Source organism: Lithobates pipiens, unplaced genomic scaffold, assembly GCF_037356315.1.
Source record: "Lithobates pipiens isolate NorthernLeopardFrog02 unplaced genomic scaffold, aLitPip1_a1.2 Scaffold_35, whole genome shotgun sequence".
Taxonomy (NCBI): domain Eukaryota; kingdom Metazoa; phylum Chordata; class Amphibia; order Anura; family Ranidae; genus Lithobates; species Lithobates pipiens.
In genome coordinates this window covers 3,565,894-3,585,425 of record NW_027507811.1, presented here as the reverse complement: position 1 = coordinate 3,585,425, position 19,532 = coordinate 3,565,894, and the positions used below count along the sequence as shown (strand labels likewise).

At 47.5% G+C, this 19,532-nt stretch overlaps 2 protein-coding genes across 2 annotated transcripts in view; both read right to left on the bottom strand.

The window, feature by feature from the left end:
* Nucleotides 1-19,532, bottom strand: part of LOC143955452 (uncharacterized) — a 233,242-nt gene that overhangs the window by 182,889 nt on the left and 30,821 nt on the right. The gene's annotated exons all lie outside the window — the stretch shown is intronic.
* Nucleotides 257-19,440, bottom strand: LOC143955339 (uncharacterized). Its single transcript, XM_077465408.1, has 7 exons — nt 19,417-19,440; nt 16,082-17,109; nt 13,673-13,751; nt 11,000-11,125; nt 10,683-10,910; nt 10,467-10,602; nt 257-2,635 (listed from the first exon to the last, which is right to left on the bottom strand). Exons 1-7 carry the CDS (start codon nt 19,438-19,440, stop codon nt 543-545), a joined length of 3,714 nt encoding a protein of 1,237 aa, XP_077321534.1. The 3' UTR covers nt 257-542.

Here is a 19,532-nt window from a genome sequence, read left to right as displayed (position 1 = left end):
TACGTCTTTGGTTGTAATATGAAAAAATGTGGGAAATTTCAAGGGGTATGAATACTTTTCCAAGGTACTGTAGATGTTTTTGAAATCTTCCATCACAAAATGTACCCAGGCAATGAGAGGGAATGACTCCATTTTTATTTTAAAAGGCCTAGAGAACCGCCTTTTAAGTGGTGGGGCTAACGCGTTTCGTCCTGGAAGACGATTTGATAAAACAGATCTCTTGCAAGAGTTTACACCACAAAATGTACTCAGCCAATGAGAGGTAATGACTCCATTTTTATTTTTCTCCTGCTATCAATGGCCAACACGGTACAACACTTCATCCATGTCTTTGGTGATCTCTGATCTCCTTATCAACTGTTTCTTCCATGATGAAGATCAGCCATGGAGTATATCTGAGGTGTATATCAGGGGGTGCTTCTTCCCCACATGACCAGCAACATTCATATACAAGACATTTCCCGCACTTACTAATATACCTCCAGGGATGTGTGGGATCCCTGATGTACAGGAAGACAGGACTTCAGTGAGGAACAATTCCCTCACTCAGGACAGGAATATGGCTTCTCCCCCGTGTGAGATCTCAGATGTCTGTAGAAATTGTTTGTCTTTGAAAAACATTTCCCGCACTCAGAACAGACATGTGGCTTCTCCCCCACGTGCAATCTCTGATGCGTGTAAAGATTGGAAGTCCTCGAAAAACATTTCCCGCACTCAGGACAGGAATACGGCTTTTCGCCTGTATGAGTTCTCTGATGTCTGTAAAAATCACATTTATGGGAAAAGCATTTTCCGCACTCAGAACAGGAAAAGGGCTTCTCACCTGTGTGAGACTTCCGATGTTTGAATAGGGAAGAACTATGAAGAAAAATTTTCTTGCACTCAGGACAGGAATAGATCTTCTTACCGGATTGCAAAATCTGATGTGTGTTAAGTTGGGATTTTATTGAAAAACATTTCTCGCACACAGGAAAGGAACATGGCTTCTCATCTGCGTGAGAACTTTTGAGCTCATAAGGACCAGATTTAGAATGGAAACATTTCCCGCACTCAGTACAGGAAAACATCTTATCTGTTGGAAGGACGGCACCGTCCCGCACAGTCTGAGGTTCCTTAGGATAAGAGGAATACGATGGTCCGGCACCGTCCCGCACAGTCTGAGGTTCCTTAGGATAAGAGGAATACGATGGTCCGGCACCGTCCCGCACAGTCTGAGGTTCCTCGGGATAAGAGGAATACGATGGTCCGGCACCGTCCCGCACAGTCTGAGGTTCCTCAGGATAAGAGGAATACGATGGTCCGGCACCGTCCCGCACAGTCTGAGGTTCCTCGGGATAAGAGGAATACGATGGTCCGGCACCGTCCCGCACAGTCTGAGGTTCCTCGGGATAAGAGGAATACGATGGTCCGGCACCGTCCTGCACAGTCTGAGGTTCCTCGGGATAAGAGGAATACGATGGTCCGGCACCGTCCCGCACAGTCTGAGGTTCCTCGGGATAAGAGGAATACGATGGTCCGGCACCGTCCCGCACAGTCTGAGGTTCCTCAGGATAAGAGGAATACGATGGTCCGGCACCGTCCCGCACAGTCTGAGGTTCCTCAGGATAAGAGGAATACGATGGTCCGGCACCGTCCCGCACAGTCTGAGGTTCCTCAGGATAAGAGGAATACGATGGTCCGGCACCGTCCCGCACAGTCTGAGGTTCCTCGGGATAAGAGGAATACGATGGTCCGGCACCGTCCCGCACAGTCTGAGGTTCCTCAGGATAAGAGGAATACGATGGTCCGGCACCGTCCCGCACAGTCTGAGGTTCCTCAGGATAAGAGGAATACGATGGTCCGGCACCGTCCCTCACAGTCTGAGGTTCCTCAGGATAAGAGGAATACGATGGTCCGGCACCGTCCCGCACAGTCTGAGGTTCCTCGGGATAAGAGGAATACGATGGTCCGGCACCATCCCGCACAGTCTGAGGTTCCTCGGGATAAGAGGAATACGATGGTCCGGCACCGTCCCGCACAGTCTGAGGTTCCTCGGGATAAGAGGAATACGATGGTCCGGCACCGTCCCGCACAGTCTGAGGTTCCTCGGTATAAGAGGAATACGATGGTCCGGCACCGTCCCGCACAGTCTGAGGTTCCTCGGGATAAGAGGAATACGATGGTCCGGCACCGTCCCGCACCGTCTGAGGTTCCTCGGGATAAGAGGAATACGATGGTCCGGCACCGTCCCGCACAGTCTGAGGTTCCTCGGGATAAGAGGGATACGATGGTCCGGCACCGTCCCGCACAGTCTGAGGTTCCTCAGGATAAGAGGAATACGATGGTCCGGCACCGTCCCGAACAGTCTGAGGTTCCTCGGGATAAGAGGAATACGATGGTCCGGCACCGTCCCGCACAGTCTGAGGTTCCTCGGGATAAGAGGAATACGATGGTCCGGCACCGTCCCGCACAGTCTGAGGTTCCTCGGGATAAGAGGAATACGATGGTCCATCTACACTGTGTGGTGCCGGATGGACATTTGAGGTAGTCGGGTTTTCTCCTGGACTATACTGTGTGATGTCCTCATCTTCTACTTTACAGTCTGGAGACAAAGTGAGACAATCCTCTGAGGTTTTCCTCATCTCCCGTCCATCTACTAAAATAGAAATACAAAGATTATTACTAGACATCAGCTGATTGGTTCTCTGGATCTCCTAACAATTCATTTCACTATTGATGGGCCTTAGTGAGTGAGGAAATGATGAGATCTGTCTTGTATAGGAGAGATGGTGTTACAGGGATAACAGAACAATTCTCCCCACCCCCTCTATCATGCGTTTCTACTCATTAAGTGCTGTGTTCAGGACTAGTAATGAGCTTTATTTCAGTCTCTGGAGAGGGATGTGGCGATGTTGGAGTCCTACAGCTTCTCTCAGGTTGGGAATTGATGCTGCCTACCATTGACCAGATATATGAAGGCAACCACCAACACATGGACTTACTCCTGACCATTGCACTTTGCTGTACAATTGCCCAGTCCTTACCTCTACTCTGACTGCTGCACTGCATACGCACTTTGGTAATGTGTATAACCCAGAGGGATTTGGTTCTTTTTGGGATCTTGTTAGACCCAGGTCACTGGGGTCTCAAAACGTCAAATTACTGTGCCATACTCCCTATATGGGGAGGGTTGTTCAATCACAGCCTCTAGACCAGACTTTCTCAATCTTTTTATCAGGGGGGAACCTTTGAAACAATATGCCGATCTACGGGAACCGCTCCTAAAAATGACAATGTCTACAGCTCAGGGTGCGTTAGTATGATGGTCATTGAGAAGAATGCCCCTAACATTTGAGGTCACCGGGAAGAATCCTCCCGTAGACAGGTGCCTACAAGGGATTGGTGTTCTTTTGCTGCACTCTCCAGCTATCTGGGTCAAGCTGGGCTGTTTCTCCTGTCTGTGCTTATGGCTTTAGTTCAAAATGTAGATGCATGGTGGGTCTGAGGAAACGATCGGTCAGTTTTCCAGAGATCCGCATGAAACGGCTTCACTGGGGGCTTCCTGCTAGAGCTGCCTGGGGAAGTGCTGCCTTTGGGGGGCCGTGTGAAAGGAGACATTTTGGGGTTCCTGGAGAGGGTCTCATGCATGGAACCGAAGCATCCAAGTCTGAACTTGGTGAGAAATTGTCAGAAACCATGAAACAGACTGAGACAGAAGTACAATCAAATCACATTTGTTTATTAATAAAAATAAAAAGGTAAATAGGAAAAAGTGTAGTCAAGCATAGCCTGAGTCCAGTAGCCAGATCGGGTAGTCAGCCAGTCCAAAGTTCATTAACCAGATCGGGTAATCAGCCAGGCCAGAAGTCAGGGATCCAAGGAGAGCAACTGCAAGCAGGATAAGAAGCCAGAAGGGATGTCAGCAAGCCAGTCTTGAAACAAACAGCAGGAGATGGTTCCTTGTGATGTGACCAACACGAAGGCAAAGGAAAAAGTGAGCTGGAAGGCTTTAAATAGGCAGGTCAGACGAGCATCAGCTGGTAACTGTGGAAAGAGAAGAGAGCTGGCAATTAGCCAACAGCTGAGCGGCCAGACCAGAGGAGGAAGGGCTAAGCCAGCCCTGACAGTACCCCCCCACCCTCAATGACCCCTCTCCCTCAGAGGGCCACCGGGCTTGAGGGGAAACCGCCTATGGAACTCGCGGAGGAGGACAGGGGCATGTACGTCAGAGGATGAAACCCAGGAGCATTCCTCCGGACCGTACCCCTTCCAATATACCAGGTACTGTATGCGCCCACGGAACCTACGGGGGTCAACAATGGATTGTACCTCATACTCCTCATGGTTCTCAACCTGAATAGGGTGAGGACGTGGCACCGAGGTGGTAAATCGGTTACAGACCGACGGTTTCAATAAGGAGACATGAAACACATTTGAGATGCGCATACTAGGAGGAAGGTCCAACGCGTAAGCTACTGTGTTAATCCTGCGAAGGATACGGAGAGGCCCAATAAACCGAGGTGCAAACTTCAGTGAGGGAACACGAAGCCGGAGGTTGCGAGATGACAGCCAGACCCTGTTCCCAACCTGGTAGGAAGGCGCAGGCAGGCGTCTGCGGTCAGCATGGAGTCTGTACCTGTCATTAGCATGACGCAAAGCCTCCTGGACTTGTACCCAAGTGGAACGAAGACCACAGAGAGGCTCCTCTAACACAGGAATACTCTGCAGAACAAACGAGTCAGGCAACATGGAAGGTTGGAAACCATAATTCACCATAAATGGAGACAATCGGGAGACAGAATTCAAGGCACTGTTGTGAGCAAACTCTGCCCAAGGTAATAGGTCAGACCAGTTGTTATGATGGTCAGAAATATAGCAACGTAGGAATTGCTCCAAGGACTGATTGGCTCGTTCTGCAGCCCCATTAGACTGCGGGTGATACGCAGAAGAGAACGCAAGCTGGATTCCCAACTGTGCACAAAAGGCTCGCCAGAACCGGGAGACAAACTGACTGCCCCTATCCGAGACAATCACCTTGGGTAGCCCATGTAAGCCAAAGATCTCCCGAGCAAAAATGGAAGCCAGTTCCTTAGAGGTGGGCAACTTCTTAAGTGGAATACAATGACACATCTTTGAGAACCGGTCAACTACCATAAGGATAACAGTGTTGCCTTGGGAGTTGGGCAACTCCACAATGAAATCCATAGACAGGTGAGTCCAGGGCCTCTCTCCATTGGGTATGGGTTGTAGGAGGCCCACTGGAAGGTGTCATGGAGTCTTATTCTGAGCACACATGGGACAGGCAGCTATGAAGGCAGTAACATCAGCCCGTAGACTAGGCCACCGGAATTGTTGGGAAATGGCCCAAATGAGTTGATTCTTCCCAGGATGGCCAGCAGCCTTGGGAGAATGGTAAGCCAGGAGCACGGCAGTACGGAGACTCTCTGGGACAAAGCAGCGGTCACAAGGTTTATCAGGAGAAGCATGGACCTGAGCAGCAAGAATTTTGTCACCCAAAGGAGAAGTAAGACTGGTGCAAAACCGTAGCCAAGATATGATCAGGAGGAATCATAGGAACCGGAACCGACTCCGACTTGGAAGTGGAGGAAAATTGTCGTGACAAGGCATCAGCCCTTACATTCTTAGTACCGGGTAAGAATGAGACAATGTAATTAAAGCTCGACAAAAAAAGAGCCCATCACGCCCTTCTGGGAGAGAGTCGCTTAGCCTCAGAGAAGAATGTAAGATTCTTATGGTCAGTAAGAATAAGAACGGGCACAGTGGTACCTTCATCTCCATTCTTTCAGGGCTAAAATGATCGCCAACAGCTCTCTGTCACCAATCTCATAATTGCACTCAGCAGGTGACAATTTCTTGGAAAAGTAGCCACACGGATGCATAGCGCTCTCAGAGTTAGGACGTTGAGACAGAAGGGTGCCAACTCCAGTCTCAGAAGCATCAACTTCTAGGATAAAAGGCAACATAGGATCAGGATGTGCCAACACAGGAGCAGAAACAAAGGCAGCCTTGAGAGTCTCAAAGGCCTTAATGGACTCCGGAGACCAACTCTGTGGGTTACCGTCCTTTCTGGTCATATCAGTCAGAGGCTTGACCAGAGACGAGAAGTTACGAATAAACTTCCAATAGTAGTTGGCAAAGCCCAGGAAACGCTGCAGAGGATGTAAACCAAAGGGTTGAGGCCACTGTAGGACTGCCGACAGTTTCTCTGGGTCCATCGAAAAACCAGCAGTGGAAATGACATAGCCCAGGAAAGTAACCTGTTCCCGATGGAACTCCCACTTCTCCAGTTTATAATAGAGATTGTTCTCCCTTAGTTTCTCAAATACACGACAGACATCTGTGTGGTGGCTCTCCAGGGACTTGGAAAATATGAGGATATCATCGAGATAAACCACCACACACAATTGCAACAAATCTCGGAGAACATCGTTAATAAATTCCTGGAAAACTGCCAGGGCATTACAAAGGCCAAAAGGCATTACCAGGTATTCATAATGGCCTATTTTGGTATTAAACGCAGTTTTCCACTCGTCGCCCTCCTTAATGCGCACGAGATTGTATGCCCCGCTCAGGTCAAGCTTTGTGAAAACCGTTGCTCCCTTGAGGCGGTCAAATAACTCAGTAATCAATGGAATCGGATAGGCATTCTTAATCGTGGCACGATCGAGACCCCTATAATCTATACAAGGTCTCAGTTCACCGCTCTTCTTTTTCACAAAGAAGAAACCAGCACCAGCAGGAGACGAGGCGTCAGCAACATACTCCTCCATGGCCTTATCCTCCAAGACCGACAAAGGGTAAACCCGGCCATGAGGAGGTAAGGCACCAGGTTGAAGGTCAATTGCGCAATCATAAAACCGGTGTGGAGGCTTGACCTTTATCAAAGACATCGCCAAAATCACGGTACTCCTCCGGCTGGGAGGGGAGTGAAGCAGTGCACAGGACCTTGGATACCTTCAGGAAGCATATCTCACTGCATTGTGGTGACCAGGAGAGAACCTCAGCACGGAGCTCAAAAGAGGGGTTGTGCCTCTGTAACCAAGGATAACCAATAACCAGCGGAAATCTGGATGAGGAAATAACTTGGAATTGGATTATCTCATGGTGAAGAGCCCCTACGGCAGGCATGTCCAAAGTCCGGCCCGCGGGCCAATCGCGGCCTGCGGTCCGGTTTTGAACGGCCCGCCTGGTAATCTAAACATATATATCTTTTGTGGCCCCCGACGATCTCCCAGCACCGGGGCCACAAAAGATATATAGTCTGGCTGCATTGGAGATAGGAGGCTGTACGAGCGCTGTGCACACAGGAGTATTTCCTGTTTACACTGCAGCCTCTGTAATAGGAAGTCCCATCTCCGCCATTGGACGACTGTTCTGTCCATAAAAGGAGGCGGGACTTTCTCTTAAAGAGGCCGCTGTGAAAACAGGAGATTCTCCTGTTCTTTGGCGCTCGTCCAGCCCCCTCCATGTCCCCTCCAAGGCTGCACTGATGGCAATGGTAAGTACATTCCTGGCTAATAGTAAGTGAAATCCTGGCTAATGGTGGCTGCATTCCTGGCAATAGTATGTGAAATCCTGGCAATGGTGGCTGCATTCCTGGCTAATAGTGAGTGAAATCCTGGCAATGGTGGCTGCATTCCTGGCAATAGTGAGTGAAATCCTGGCAATGGTGGCTGCATTCCTGGCAATAGTATGTGAAATCCTGGCAATAGTGAGTGAAATCCTGGCTAATGGTGGCTGCATTCCTGGCTAATGGTGGCTGCATTCCTGGCTAATAGTGAGTGAAATCCTGGCAATGGTGGCTGCATTCCTGGCTAATGGTGGCTGAAATCCTGGCTAATGGTGGCTGCATTCCTGGCTAATGGTGGCTGAAATCCTGGCTAATGGTGGCTGCATTCCTGGCTAATGGTGGGTGTATTTCTGGCTAATGGTGGGTGCATTCCTGGCTAATGGTGGGTGCATTCCTGGCAATGGTGGGAGCGCAGATGGGCACTGACCCTTATTTTGCTTCAGAGTTTTTTTATTTAAAATTTTAAGGTTTTTTTTCCTGAAACTTCCCTCTTATTCGCCAATAAATACGGTATATCCAAATAACACGCCCGAGCTCATCTCTTCAACACACACAGCCACAAAGGCAAGAGAATTCTTGTTGGGCCGTGTATTAGTGTTCGAACGAACACACTTAGACCGATTTTTAATGGTTCAAAGAATGTCAGGCAAAATGGTCGGCCCTCGTGCATGTTCACTTCATCAAATCTGGCCCTCTTTGAAAAAAGTTTGGACACCCCTGCCCTACGGCCATGGACAACGGAACTGTCTCATGGGCAGGCTGTAAAGGTCTCCCGTCAAGAGCCTCAATGGCAAGTGGAGTGTCACGCAGCTGCAGCGGAATCGAGGGCTGCAAAACAAATGCAGCATCAATGAACAGGCCTGCAGCCCCAGAGTCGATTAGACCCTGTATCTCAATGGACGACTCAGCCCAAGAAAGGGTGACCAAAACCAGGGGCTTATCCTTCTGGATAACTGGAGACGAAACAACGCCACCTAAAGTCTGTCCAGGACAGAACCTCAATGTTCGGGCGTTCCCTTGATGGGTAGGGCAAGACTTCAAAAAGTGACCTGACTGGCCACAATCTCTCCCTCCTCCTAAAGGCTCTCTCATCCGCAGAGAGACGCGTGAAGCCCAGGTGCATGGATTCATCTTCACTGACCAACTCGGTACCAGGAGGCATGGGAGGTGAGGGAGGCATGGGAGGTGAGGAAGGCATGGGAGGTGAGGGAGGCATGGGAGGTGAAGGAGGCATGGGTGGTGAGGGAGGCATGGGAGGTGAGGGAGGCATGGGAGGTGAGGGAGGCATGGGAGGTGAGGGAGGCATGGGTGGGACTACAAAGCTCGGAGGCAAACGTACAGGAGGCTTCCGCAAGCGCTCCTTAAGAGAAAGTCTTTCTCTGAGTCTGGAGTCAATGAGGATGACAAACGTGATCAAGCTCTCCAGCTCAGTGGGTATATCTCGGGCTGCTATCTCATCCTTGATGGAATCCGAGAGACCATGAGAAAAAGCAGCCATGAGGGCCACATTGTTCCAAGCAACCTCTGCTGCCAGAGTACGGAATTCAATGGTGTAGTCGGCAACAGCTCTCGTACTCTGTTTGATGTACATGAGGCACTTGGCAGCAGAAGCAGAGCGTGAAGGAACGTCAAAAACCCTTTTAAAGGAGGCCACAAACTGAGGGTAACTCAAGACAACAGGTTTTTGCGTCTGCCATAGAGGGTTAGCCCAGGCCAAGGCTCTCTCAGAAAGCAAAGATATCAGGAAACCTACTTTGCTTCTGTCCGTGGGAAACGCCTGGGGCAGCATTTCCAAGTATATCTCAACCTGATTGAGAAACCCTCTGCATTGAATCGGATTGCCCCCAAATCGCTGGGGAAGCGGAGCAGAACCAGACATATCTCTTATAGAGGTAATACTCGAGGCGGGTGCCTGCACAGAGACTGGCGCAGCAGCAGGGCCGGCCTGTGGCTCAGGTTGTACCGGAGCAGCCACCGTGGAGGATTCCAGGTGAACCGTGCGAATTCAGGAGCATTTGTAATGCCAAGGCAAACTGAGCAATGCGGTGATCCAGTTCATCCAATCTGGATGAAATATTACCAACAAGTGGATTGACTGTATCGTCTGAATTCATGGCCTTCGCCTACTGTCAGAAACCATGAAACAGACTGAGAACAGAAGTACAATCAAATCACACTTGTTTATTAATAAAAATAAAAAGGTAAATAGAAAAAAGCGTAGTCAAGCATAGCCAGAGTCCAGTAGCCAGATCGGGTAGTCAGCCAGTCCAAAGTTCATTAACCAGATCGGGTAATCAGCCAGGCCTGAAGTCAGGGATCCAAGGAGAACAACCGCAAGCAGGATAAGAAGCCAGAAGGGATGTCAGCAAGCCAGTCTTGAAACAAACAGCAGGAGATGGTTCATTGTGATGTGACCAATGCGAAGGCAAAGGGAAAAGTGAGCTAGAAGGCTTTAAATAGGCAGGTCAGACGAGCATCATCGGGAACAGTTGGTAACAGCTGGTAACTGTGGAAAGAGAAGAGAGCTGGCAATTAGCCGACAGCTGAGCGGCCAGCCCAGAGAAGGAAGGGCTAAGCCAGCCCTGACAGAAATGCAGATGGCCATAAGATATCAGCACCAAGGAATCCTCACATGTATATTCTGTAGAGACTTAATTTTGATACAATGTGGATATATCAGAGCTCTGTGTGATTATAAATCCAGTCTAGATATATAAATGGGGGTGGGGGGTTTATCCGATAGAAAAGAACATCTAAAGTGCAGGACGGGGAACACAGGAGAAGAACAAAACCATCACCAGGGTACTATTGGCTGATATCACCCAGTCCCCACCCTACTCTGGACCAATCAGTGAGCAGTATGGGTGGAGGAATGTATTTAGCATTAATGACCCACCTGTGCTGATCTCTGTAGGAGTGTCCTCCTCTATAAATGTCCCCGTTATTCCATCCTCCTCCATAGACTGCTGATCATCCCTCACATACCTCTCTTCTTCTTCCAGCTCAACTTTTATATCCATCAGAACTTCACCCTAAACCAAGAGAATATAACATCTTGTAGCAATCATACATCGTCTCCATGTTTGTGTTTTAGATGCTCCATCCCACCAACCTTGTAACTTTGAGGGATGGTGTGACCTTCCAGTGTGGAATCCCAGGAATGCAGAGGACGGGGACATTTCTTTGGTGGGTTTCTGTAGCTGGATGACTCCACCATGGTGTCCTGGTACAGATCTTTGTGTCTTTTTAGAAACTCTGACTCCTCCATCACCCCATCCTCATCATCCTCCTCTTTTATCTCTTCTTTGACCTCAACTTTAGGACCTCTCAGGTTTCCACTCTGAATATATAATAAAAATGACATCAATGGTAACAATGCAGATAATGTACAGATCCTAATGATACTATCAGTGATTGTTCCTCATCTACCTGATGATGGTGGGGGATGGTGTGACCTTCCTGTGTGGAATCCCGGGAATACAGAGGACGGGGACATCTCTCTGGTGGGTTCCCATTACTGGATCCATCTGTAGGAAACACACACACTGACTGAATACATTGTTTCTATGTGTTTATCAGATGATGGGGGATGGGTGGAGCCTCCGTACTGCTCTCTCCTTTACAATAAAGTCTCCTCTTACCCGGTGATGTGAGGGGCGGCTGATTGTCCATCATGACGTCCTTGTAGAGATCCTTGTGTCCTTCTAAATACTCCCACTCCTCCATGGAGAAATAGACAGTGACATCCTGACACCTTATAGGAACCTGACACACACAATGATACAGTCACCATCCAGACACATCCCTTGTCTGTTACTGGATAATGTCCCAGAATTCCCAGAATCCTCCTCACCTCTCCTGTCAGCAGCTCCATCATCTTCTTGGTGACTTCTAGAATCTTCTCCATGTTGTGTCTCTCAGGTTTTAGGGAGTCACATGGAGGCACTGTGATGGTCATATGATCACCGGACTTCACAAGAGGAAATCTCTGTATTGGAGAACCAATAGGAACATCATGTTAGAATCCCAGAATCCTCCTCACCTCTCCGGTCAGGTCTGTGTTTTATTGATAGAGATAAGAGTGATGTCATGTGACCTCCCAGAATCCTCCTCACCTCTCCGGTCAGGTCTGTGTTTTATTAATAGAGATAAGAGTGATGTCATGTGACCTCCCAGAATCCTCCTCACCTCTCCGGTCAGCAGGTAGATGATCTCCAGGGTGAGGTTTAGTATCTTCTCAGCCATGTGACTCCTGTTCTCCTTCATTTTCATTGGTGTGGTCATGTGATCTATGAGGGCTTCTCTGTTGATAGATATCAGAGAATTATCTGGACTGCAGTTTTTGTACAATATTAGGAGGGGGGAAATAAGGGGTTAATAACTGAGCTGTCCCCAATGGGATTTTGTACATATGGAGGTCTACACATCACATTATGGCGACGGACAATTGAGAAGAGAAGGACAGAGAGATTTTGCCATATATTAGGTCAATGAACTTATGAACATTCACGTCCCTATGTATTCTCGCAGCTGTAGAGCTGGGAATTTGGTGGCCGCAGCTGAATGGGTGGCAGTGAAAGCTTCTCCGGGTTCGGTGTGAAGCCAAGTTTGGGTGAAACGTGTGCTCATCCCTAGTAAGAAGCGAGGTATCTACCAGAATGAGGGATGGGTCCTCCACCTCCTCTACCCATTACTGGCCGCTGACCAGAGTCACGGATCGTGCAAAACATTATGGGTGAGCACCAAAATTAATCCACCAAACACTGAAGCAAAATTTGAGCCCTAGAAGTTGGGGGTCAAACCCGAATCTGAACCCTCATTACAAGACAGACTGATAAGTTGGTTAAGGTGACACATCTCCAATATGAAGGGAATGTTCTGGCCCCGTAAGTGGGGGAATGTTCTGCCCCTGAAGGGGGTAATCTAGGTTTCCACACTATATATGTGTGTATCATCATCTGCTGGAGATAAAAGACGTCACAGTGACTATGGAGGAAGAGGACGGAACATGACGGGGGGGTTACTGGGTGTAAATAGAAAATAAGATCTTATTACCTCCTCTAATTCCACTTCCACCAATGTTTCCTTGCTACTTCCTCCCGACTCACCTCTCACCTGGAACTTCCTATTTATAACCTGACACCCCTTCCTGTATGTATCTGACATCACTTCCTGTCTTCCATAGAGACTTCCTGTCTGGGTAGAAGTGAGATTACCACCTTGTGGAGATCAGAGGTACTGCAGCCCCCGAGAAACGTCTCGTAGTGTGAACACGGCCTTGTGCTGTGTGTGTATGTACTGTATATCCTTATAGATGGGGTCATCTCCACTCCCACCAAGGCGGAGAGAAACATATTACTTCCTAGTCCAGCCTTTCTCAGCCAGGGTTCCTCCAAAGGTCTCTAAGGATTCCTTGAGCTAGCCGCCCCATTAGGGTTTCCACCTCACATATGAATTACACGGGTTCCGTGGCTAATTGAGGTGGTAATTAAACTCACTTGGTGTCTTATCTGCATTAAATTAACCTCAGAACCCGTGTGATTCATATGTGTTCAGGTTTAAAGGGATGAGGTGGCAACCCTAAAGCCATACCTCCCAACTTTCTGAGATGGGAACAAGGGACACCTATTACCAAAAGTATGTAGGCATAGGACCCCTTTAAAGAAGAATTGAAGAAAATGATTAGTTAAACCCCCAAGTGTTTTTTTTTTTTTTTTTACCAATACTATTCCTTTTATACTGGCTTTTGAAATTTACAAATGCAGCAATTAAAAAATTGGATGAAAGGTTTCGCACTGGGAAACACCTTTTGAAAGATGAAAAGTGCCTTTTATATGCAACTATATAGATCGGACCAAAAGGAGGGACAAATGAGGAGGAAAGAGGGACAGGTGGGCTTTGTTCCAAATAAGGGACAGTCCCTGCGAAATTTAGGGACAGTTGGGAGCTATGGCCAAACCCCATTGAAATCAACAGGAGCTGAATCAAGCAGAAGCTTAGTCACTAAGCAAGCCAGAGGTCAGTAAAAGTGGTGGCAAGTCGGGATCAAGTGAAATCAGAGTCAATGAAAAAATCAACGGGATTTTTGGTAACACCTATTACCAAAAGTATGTAGGCATAGGACCCTTTAAAGAAAAATTCTACAAAAGCTGGTAACGAGTGATAGAGAAGATGAGGAGAGCTGCAGGTTCACAAAGGAGCAAGATATCCTTTCTCAGCCAAGGTCCCTCTCATGGTTTCTAATGGTTCCTTGAACAATAAACCCCCCTACAATCAATGGGGGTGAATCTGTTAAAGTAAAAACTTGAATTTTCTGGGTTAATATGCAAGAGGGGGGTGTAAAAAAAAAAAAAATATAGCACGAGGGGCACTGCTCTGGGGAACATGTGTCACAGTAAGGGGTCAGGCTTGGAGACCAGTAGCTATAGCAGTAGAGAGGTTCCAATTGACCAGCAAGATAAGTACAGAAGCAGGTCACCCTGGAGGATGACACGGGCACCCCGAGGGTATAGAGGGGGTCTAAGCACTAACTGGTCTTCACCAAAGCCCCTGATGGTGGAGATGGGCTTCAGAGGTGAGCAAGCCGGTGTCCAGCAGTAGATGTAGCAAGTACGGATCAAGCATAAGCTTAGACAGTAAGCAAGCCAGAGGTTAGTAAAAAGTGGTGGAAAGTTGAAGCGTAGTCAAAGAAAAAGCCAAAGGCTGGTAATGACTGATAGAGAAGGTACGGACAGCTGCAGGCTCGAGGATACAAATAGACGAAAAGATGTTTGCCGATATCTCGCTAGGGTTTTAGGCACTGTAGGTTTTAAAATTTAGCCAAAAGACAACGTCACGAATGATTGCCGACTCACCTAAATCGGTGGGTTCCAATTGACTTAAAATAAACTTATAGATTTTTTTGGGGTAAGGGCCCCAAAAGAAAGGAATTCACACTAGGACCACGCAGCTTCATCACGGGATCTTTGCTACGTGGTCCTAGTGTGACTTCCCCTCTTTGAGGTCCTTACCCCTACAAGGTTTGCACAGGAGCAAGATATCGTCTGGCCGAAAAAGCACAACAATCTGGCAAACAGGAAGTACAGAGACATGGCTTGAATCGGGAAGTTCATGGGAGGAGCAAAGAGTTCAAGGTTCACCATAAACAAAATGCAAGGCAAGGTTATCCCAGGGATCACAGTCAGGGAGTTGTTCTTCTCGATGTTCCACCACAGATGCCGAACTACATCCACACATTGCCGAGGTTCTAGGTTCAGATGTGGATTGATAATAATAAAGGGGCACCAGATACCATCCCCATATGGATGAGTTTTGGCAGCATAATACCCCTACTCATTTACAAAAGAAAGTTGTAACACTAGAAAGACATCCAAAGTTTATCAAGTCCTTTATTTAAAAAAATTGAAATCAACCAAAACAAGGTTGAAAATCCATCATCAATCCATCGTTCAGCGATGTAGATCCACGTCAGTCACAATGCCTGGCAGCCGATGACCCGCCGACGGGGGAAATAACGTCCTGCTCCTTTGCTTGTCGCCTGCCAACAGTCCAGAGGATGACAATGCTATACACAAGAGGGCGGGGTCTCTCTGTGATGTCCCCAACCATATATGGTCAATGATGTCACTGTGATTCCACCCCTTTGCTTACATGGCTGGGAATTTCTGACCATATAAGTCAATAGAGCCGATGACGTCCACGTTTGTTAAGGACAGAGCTTGAGATATTTTACAAAGAAGAAGAATGGGCAGAAATGTCCTCTCTAGATGGTAGAGACATCCCCAAAAAGACTTGTAGAGAAAGGGGGTTCTACAAAGAATTGACTCTGGGGGGCGCCATACAAATGCCCCTCCCCCCAACACTTTTCACATATTTATTTGTATCATTTTCCTTCCACTTCACAATTATGTGACACTTTGTGTTGGTCCATCACATAAAATCCCAATAAAATACATTTACGTTTTTGGGTGTAATATGAAAAAATTTGGGAAATTTCAAGGGATATGAATACTTTTTCAAGGTACTGTAGCTGTTTTGAAATCTTCCACCACAAAATGTACTCAGCCCATGAGAGGTAGTGACTCTATTTTTATTTTAAAAAGGCCTAGAGGACCGCCTTTTAAGTGGTGGGGTTAACGTGTTTCGTCCCGGAAGACGACCTGAGAAAACAGACCTCTTGTGAGAGTTTACACCAGGAAATGTACTCAGCCAATGAGAGGTAATGACTCCATTTTTATTTTTCTCCTGCTATCAATGGCCGACACGGTACAACACTTCATCCATGTCTTTGGTGATCTCTGATCTCCTTATCAACTGTTTCTTCCATGATGAAGATCAGCCATGGAGTATATCTGAGGTGTATATCAGGGGGTGCTTCTTCCCCACATGTCCAGCAACATTCATATACAAGACATTTCCCGCACTCACTAATACACCTCCAGGGTTGTGTGGGACCCCTGATGTACAGAAAGACAGGACTTCACTGAGGAACATTTCTCCCAATTCCCTCACTCAGGACAGGAATATGCCTTCTCCACCGTGTGCAATCTCAGATGTCTGTAGAAATTGTTTGTCTTTGAAAAACATTTCCCGCACTCAGAACAGGAATACGGCTTTTCCCCCGTGTGAGATCTCTGATGTGCGGCAAGTTCCGATTTTCTTAGAAAACATTTCCCGCACTCAGAACAGACATGTGGCTTCTCCCCCACGTGCAATCTCTGATGCGTGTAAAGATTGGAAGTCCTCGAAAAACATTTGCCGCACTCAGGACAGGAATACGGCTTTTCGCCTGTATGAGTTCTCTGATGTCTGTAAAAATCACATTTATGGGAAAAGCATTTTCCGCACTCAGAACAGGAAAAGGGCTTCTCACCTGTGTGAGACTTCCGATGTTTGAATAGGGAAGCATTATGAAGAAAACTTTTCTTGCACTCAGGACAGGAATAGATCTTCTTACCGGATTGCAAAATCTGATGTGTGTTAAGTTGGGATTTCATTGAAAAACATTTCTCGCACACAGGAAAGGAACATGGCTTCTCATCTGCGTGAGAACTTTTGAGCTCATAAGGACCAGATTTAGAATGGAAACTCTTCCCGCACTCAGTACAGGAAAACCTCTTTGCTGCTGGAAGGACGGCACCATCCCGCACAGTCTTAGGTTCCTCAGGATAAGAGGAATACGATGGTCCGGCACCGTCCCGCACAGTGTGAGGTTCCTCGGGATAAGAGGAATACGATGGTCCGGCACCGTCCCGCACAGTCTGAGGTTCCTCGGGATAAGAGGAATACGATGGTCCGGCACCGTCCCGCACAGTCTGAGGTTCCTCGGGATAAGAGGAATACGATGGTCCGGCACCGTCCCGCACAGTCTGAGGTTCCTCGGGATAAGAGGAATACGATGGTCCGGCACCGTCCCGCACAGTCTGAGGTTCCTCGGGATAAGAGGAATACGATGGTCCGGCACCGTCCCGCACAGTCTGAGGTTCCTCGGGATAAGAGGAATACGATGGTCCGGCACCGTCCCGCACAGTCTGAGGTTCCTCGGGATAAGAGGAATACGATGGTCCGGCACCGTCCCGCACAGTCTGAGGTTCCTCGGGATAAGAGGAATACGATGGTCCGGCACCGTCCCGCACAGTCTGAGGTTCCTCGGGATAAGAGGAATACGATGGTCCGGCACCGTCCTGCACAGTCTGAGGTTCCTCGGGATAAGAGGAATACGATGGTCCGGCACCGTCCCGCACAGTCTGAGGTTCCTCAGGATAAGAGGAATACGATGGTCCATCTACACTGTGTGGTGCCGGATGGACATTTGAGGTAGTCGGGTTTTCTCCTGGACTATACTGTGTGATGTCCTCATCTTCTACTTTACAGTCTGGAGACAAAGTGAGACAATCCTCTGAGGTTTTCCTCATCTCCCGTCCATCTACTAAAATAGAAATACAAAGATTATTACTAGACATCAGCTGATTGGTTCCCCTAAACCAGGACTCCGCCCACATCAGGCAGCTTTGTCTCTGAGGATCTTACAATTCCCCCCTCAAGGTAACTAGTAAGTGGGTCCTCTGATCTCCTACCAGATCATTTCTTTATTCATGGACCTTAGTCAGAGAGGGAGGAAACAACGAGAACTGTCTTCTATAGGAGTGACAAAAACAAAATGGCGGATCCATTGAAAACTTGGAAAACATATGATTTCAATGGATCAACCATTTTTAGATTATACAAACCTGGTGTTGAAACAGATTTGCCTGAACAATAATGTCCCATTTCACAAAACAAAGAAGATATTTACCTATCTTTGGTGGGTAAAGAAAAGCGACAGACAGCCTTAGACAAAAGGGTTATACAGACTGTTATCACGTAGAAATCACCCTCGTCCAGCAAAACCCATTGTGTTAGATTTTAGGAGCTGTGTAGATACCTAATCCATCTCTAAATATCCACTGAGTTTGTCCAAAGTTCACTTCAAATGGTGCAGTCAGTATTGTGTTTAAAATACATGTGGTTATAAGTCATTCAAATTATACATATTATATTCCAGGTCACAGATACGATTACAATTTTAGTATCTACTGACCGAATGATAATTCTGTTATAAGGTAAAAATATAAAGGTTGTGACTTAGGACAAATTATAAGTAGAATTGTTTAACCACTTCAGCCCCGGACCATTTGGCTTATTATTACTAGACATGAGCTGATTGGTTCTCTGGATCTCCTAACAATTCATTTCACTATTGATGGGCCTTAGTGAGTGAGGAAATAATGAGATCTGTCTTGTTTAGGAGTGATGGTGTTACAGGGATCACTGAACAATTCTCCCCACCCCCTCTATCACGCATTTCGACTCATTAAGTGCAGTGTTCAGGACTAGTAATGAGCTTTATTTCAGTCTCTGGAGAGGGATGTGGCGATGTTGGAGTCCTACAGCTTCTCTCAGGTTGGGAATTGATGCTGCCTACCATTGACCAGATATATGAAGGCAACCACCAACACATGGACTTACTTCTGACCATTGACCCCTACAGCTTCTCTCAGGTTGGCAATTGACGCGACCAGATATATGAAGGCAACCAAACACATAGACTTACTCCTGACCATTGCACTTTGTTGTACAATTGCCCAGTCCTTACCTCTACTTTGACTGCTGCACTGCATACGCACTTTGGTAATGTATATAACCCAGAGGGTTTTGGTTCTTCTTGGGATCTTGCTAGACCCAGGGCACCGGCGTCTCAAAACATCAAATTACTGTGCCATACTCCCTATATGGGGACTTTCTCAACCTTTTTATCAGGGAGGAACCTTTGAAACAATATGCCGATCTACGGGAACTGCTCCTAAAAATGACTATGTCTACAGCTCAGGGTACGTTAGTATGATAGTCATTGAGAAGAATGCCCCTAACATTTGTGGTCACCGGGAAGAATCCTCCCATAGACAGGTGCCTACAAGGGATTGGTGTTCTTTTGCTGCACTGTACAGCTATCTGGGTCAAGCTGGGCTGTTTCTCCTGCCTGTTCTCAGGCCTTCAGTTCAGAATGTAGATGCATGGTGGATCGGAGGAAACGATTGGTCAGTTTTCCAGAGAACCACATGAAAAGGGCTCACTGAAGTGCCCTGAGGGGCTTCCCGCTAGAGCTGCCTAGGGAAGTGCTGCCAGAAATGTAGCTGATACTCTGCTGGAGGAATCACCCCCCTTTGGGGGGCCGTGTGAAAGGAGACATTTCAGGGGGGGGGGGGGGGTTCCTAGAGAGAGTCTCATGCATGGAACCAAAGCATCCAAGTCTGAACTTGGTGAGAAATGCAGATGGCCATAAGATATGAGCACCAAGGAATCCTCACATGAATATTCTGTAGAGACTTCATTTTGATACAGTGTGGATATATCAGAGTTCTGTGTGATTATAAATCCAGTCTAGATATATAAATGGGGGTGGGGGGGGTTTATCTGATAGAAA

Excerpts from the sequence above, each read along its gene's own strand:
- LOC143955339 (XM_077465408.1), bottom strand. The coding sequence starts at position 19,440 with ATGAAGTCTCTACAGAATATTCAT. Across the intron at positions 13,752-16,081 it reads AAGGCATATTCCTGTCCTGA|CTCTCCTCATCTTCTCTATC; the intron begins GTGAGGGAATTG and ends GTGAACCTGCAG. Across the intron at positions 2,636-10,466 it reads TCCTACAGAGATCAGCACAG|TAGATGGACGGGAGATGAGG; the intron begins GTGGGTCATTAA and ends TTTCTATTTTAG.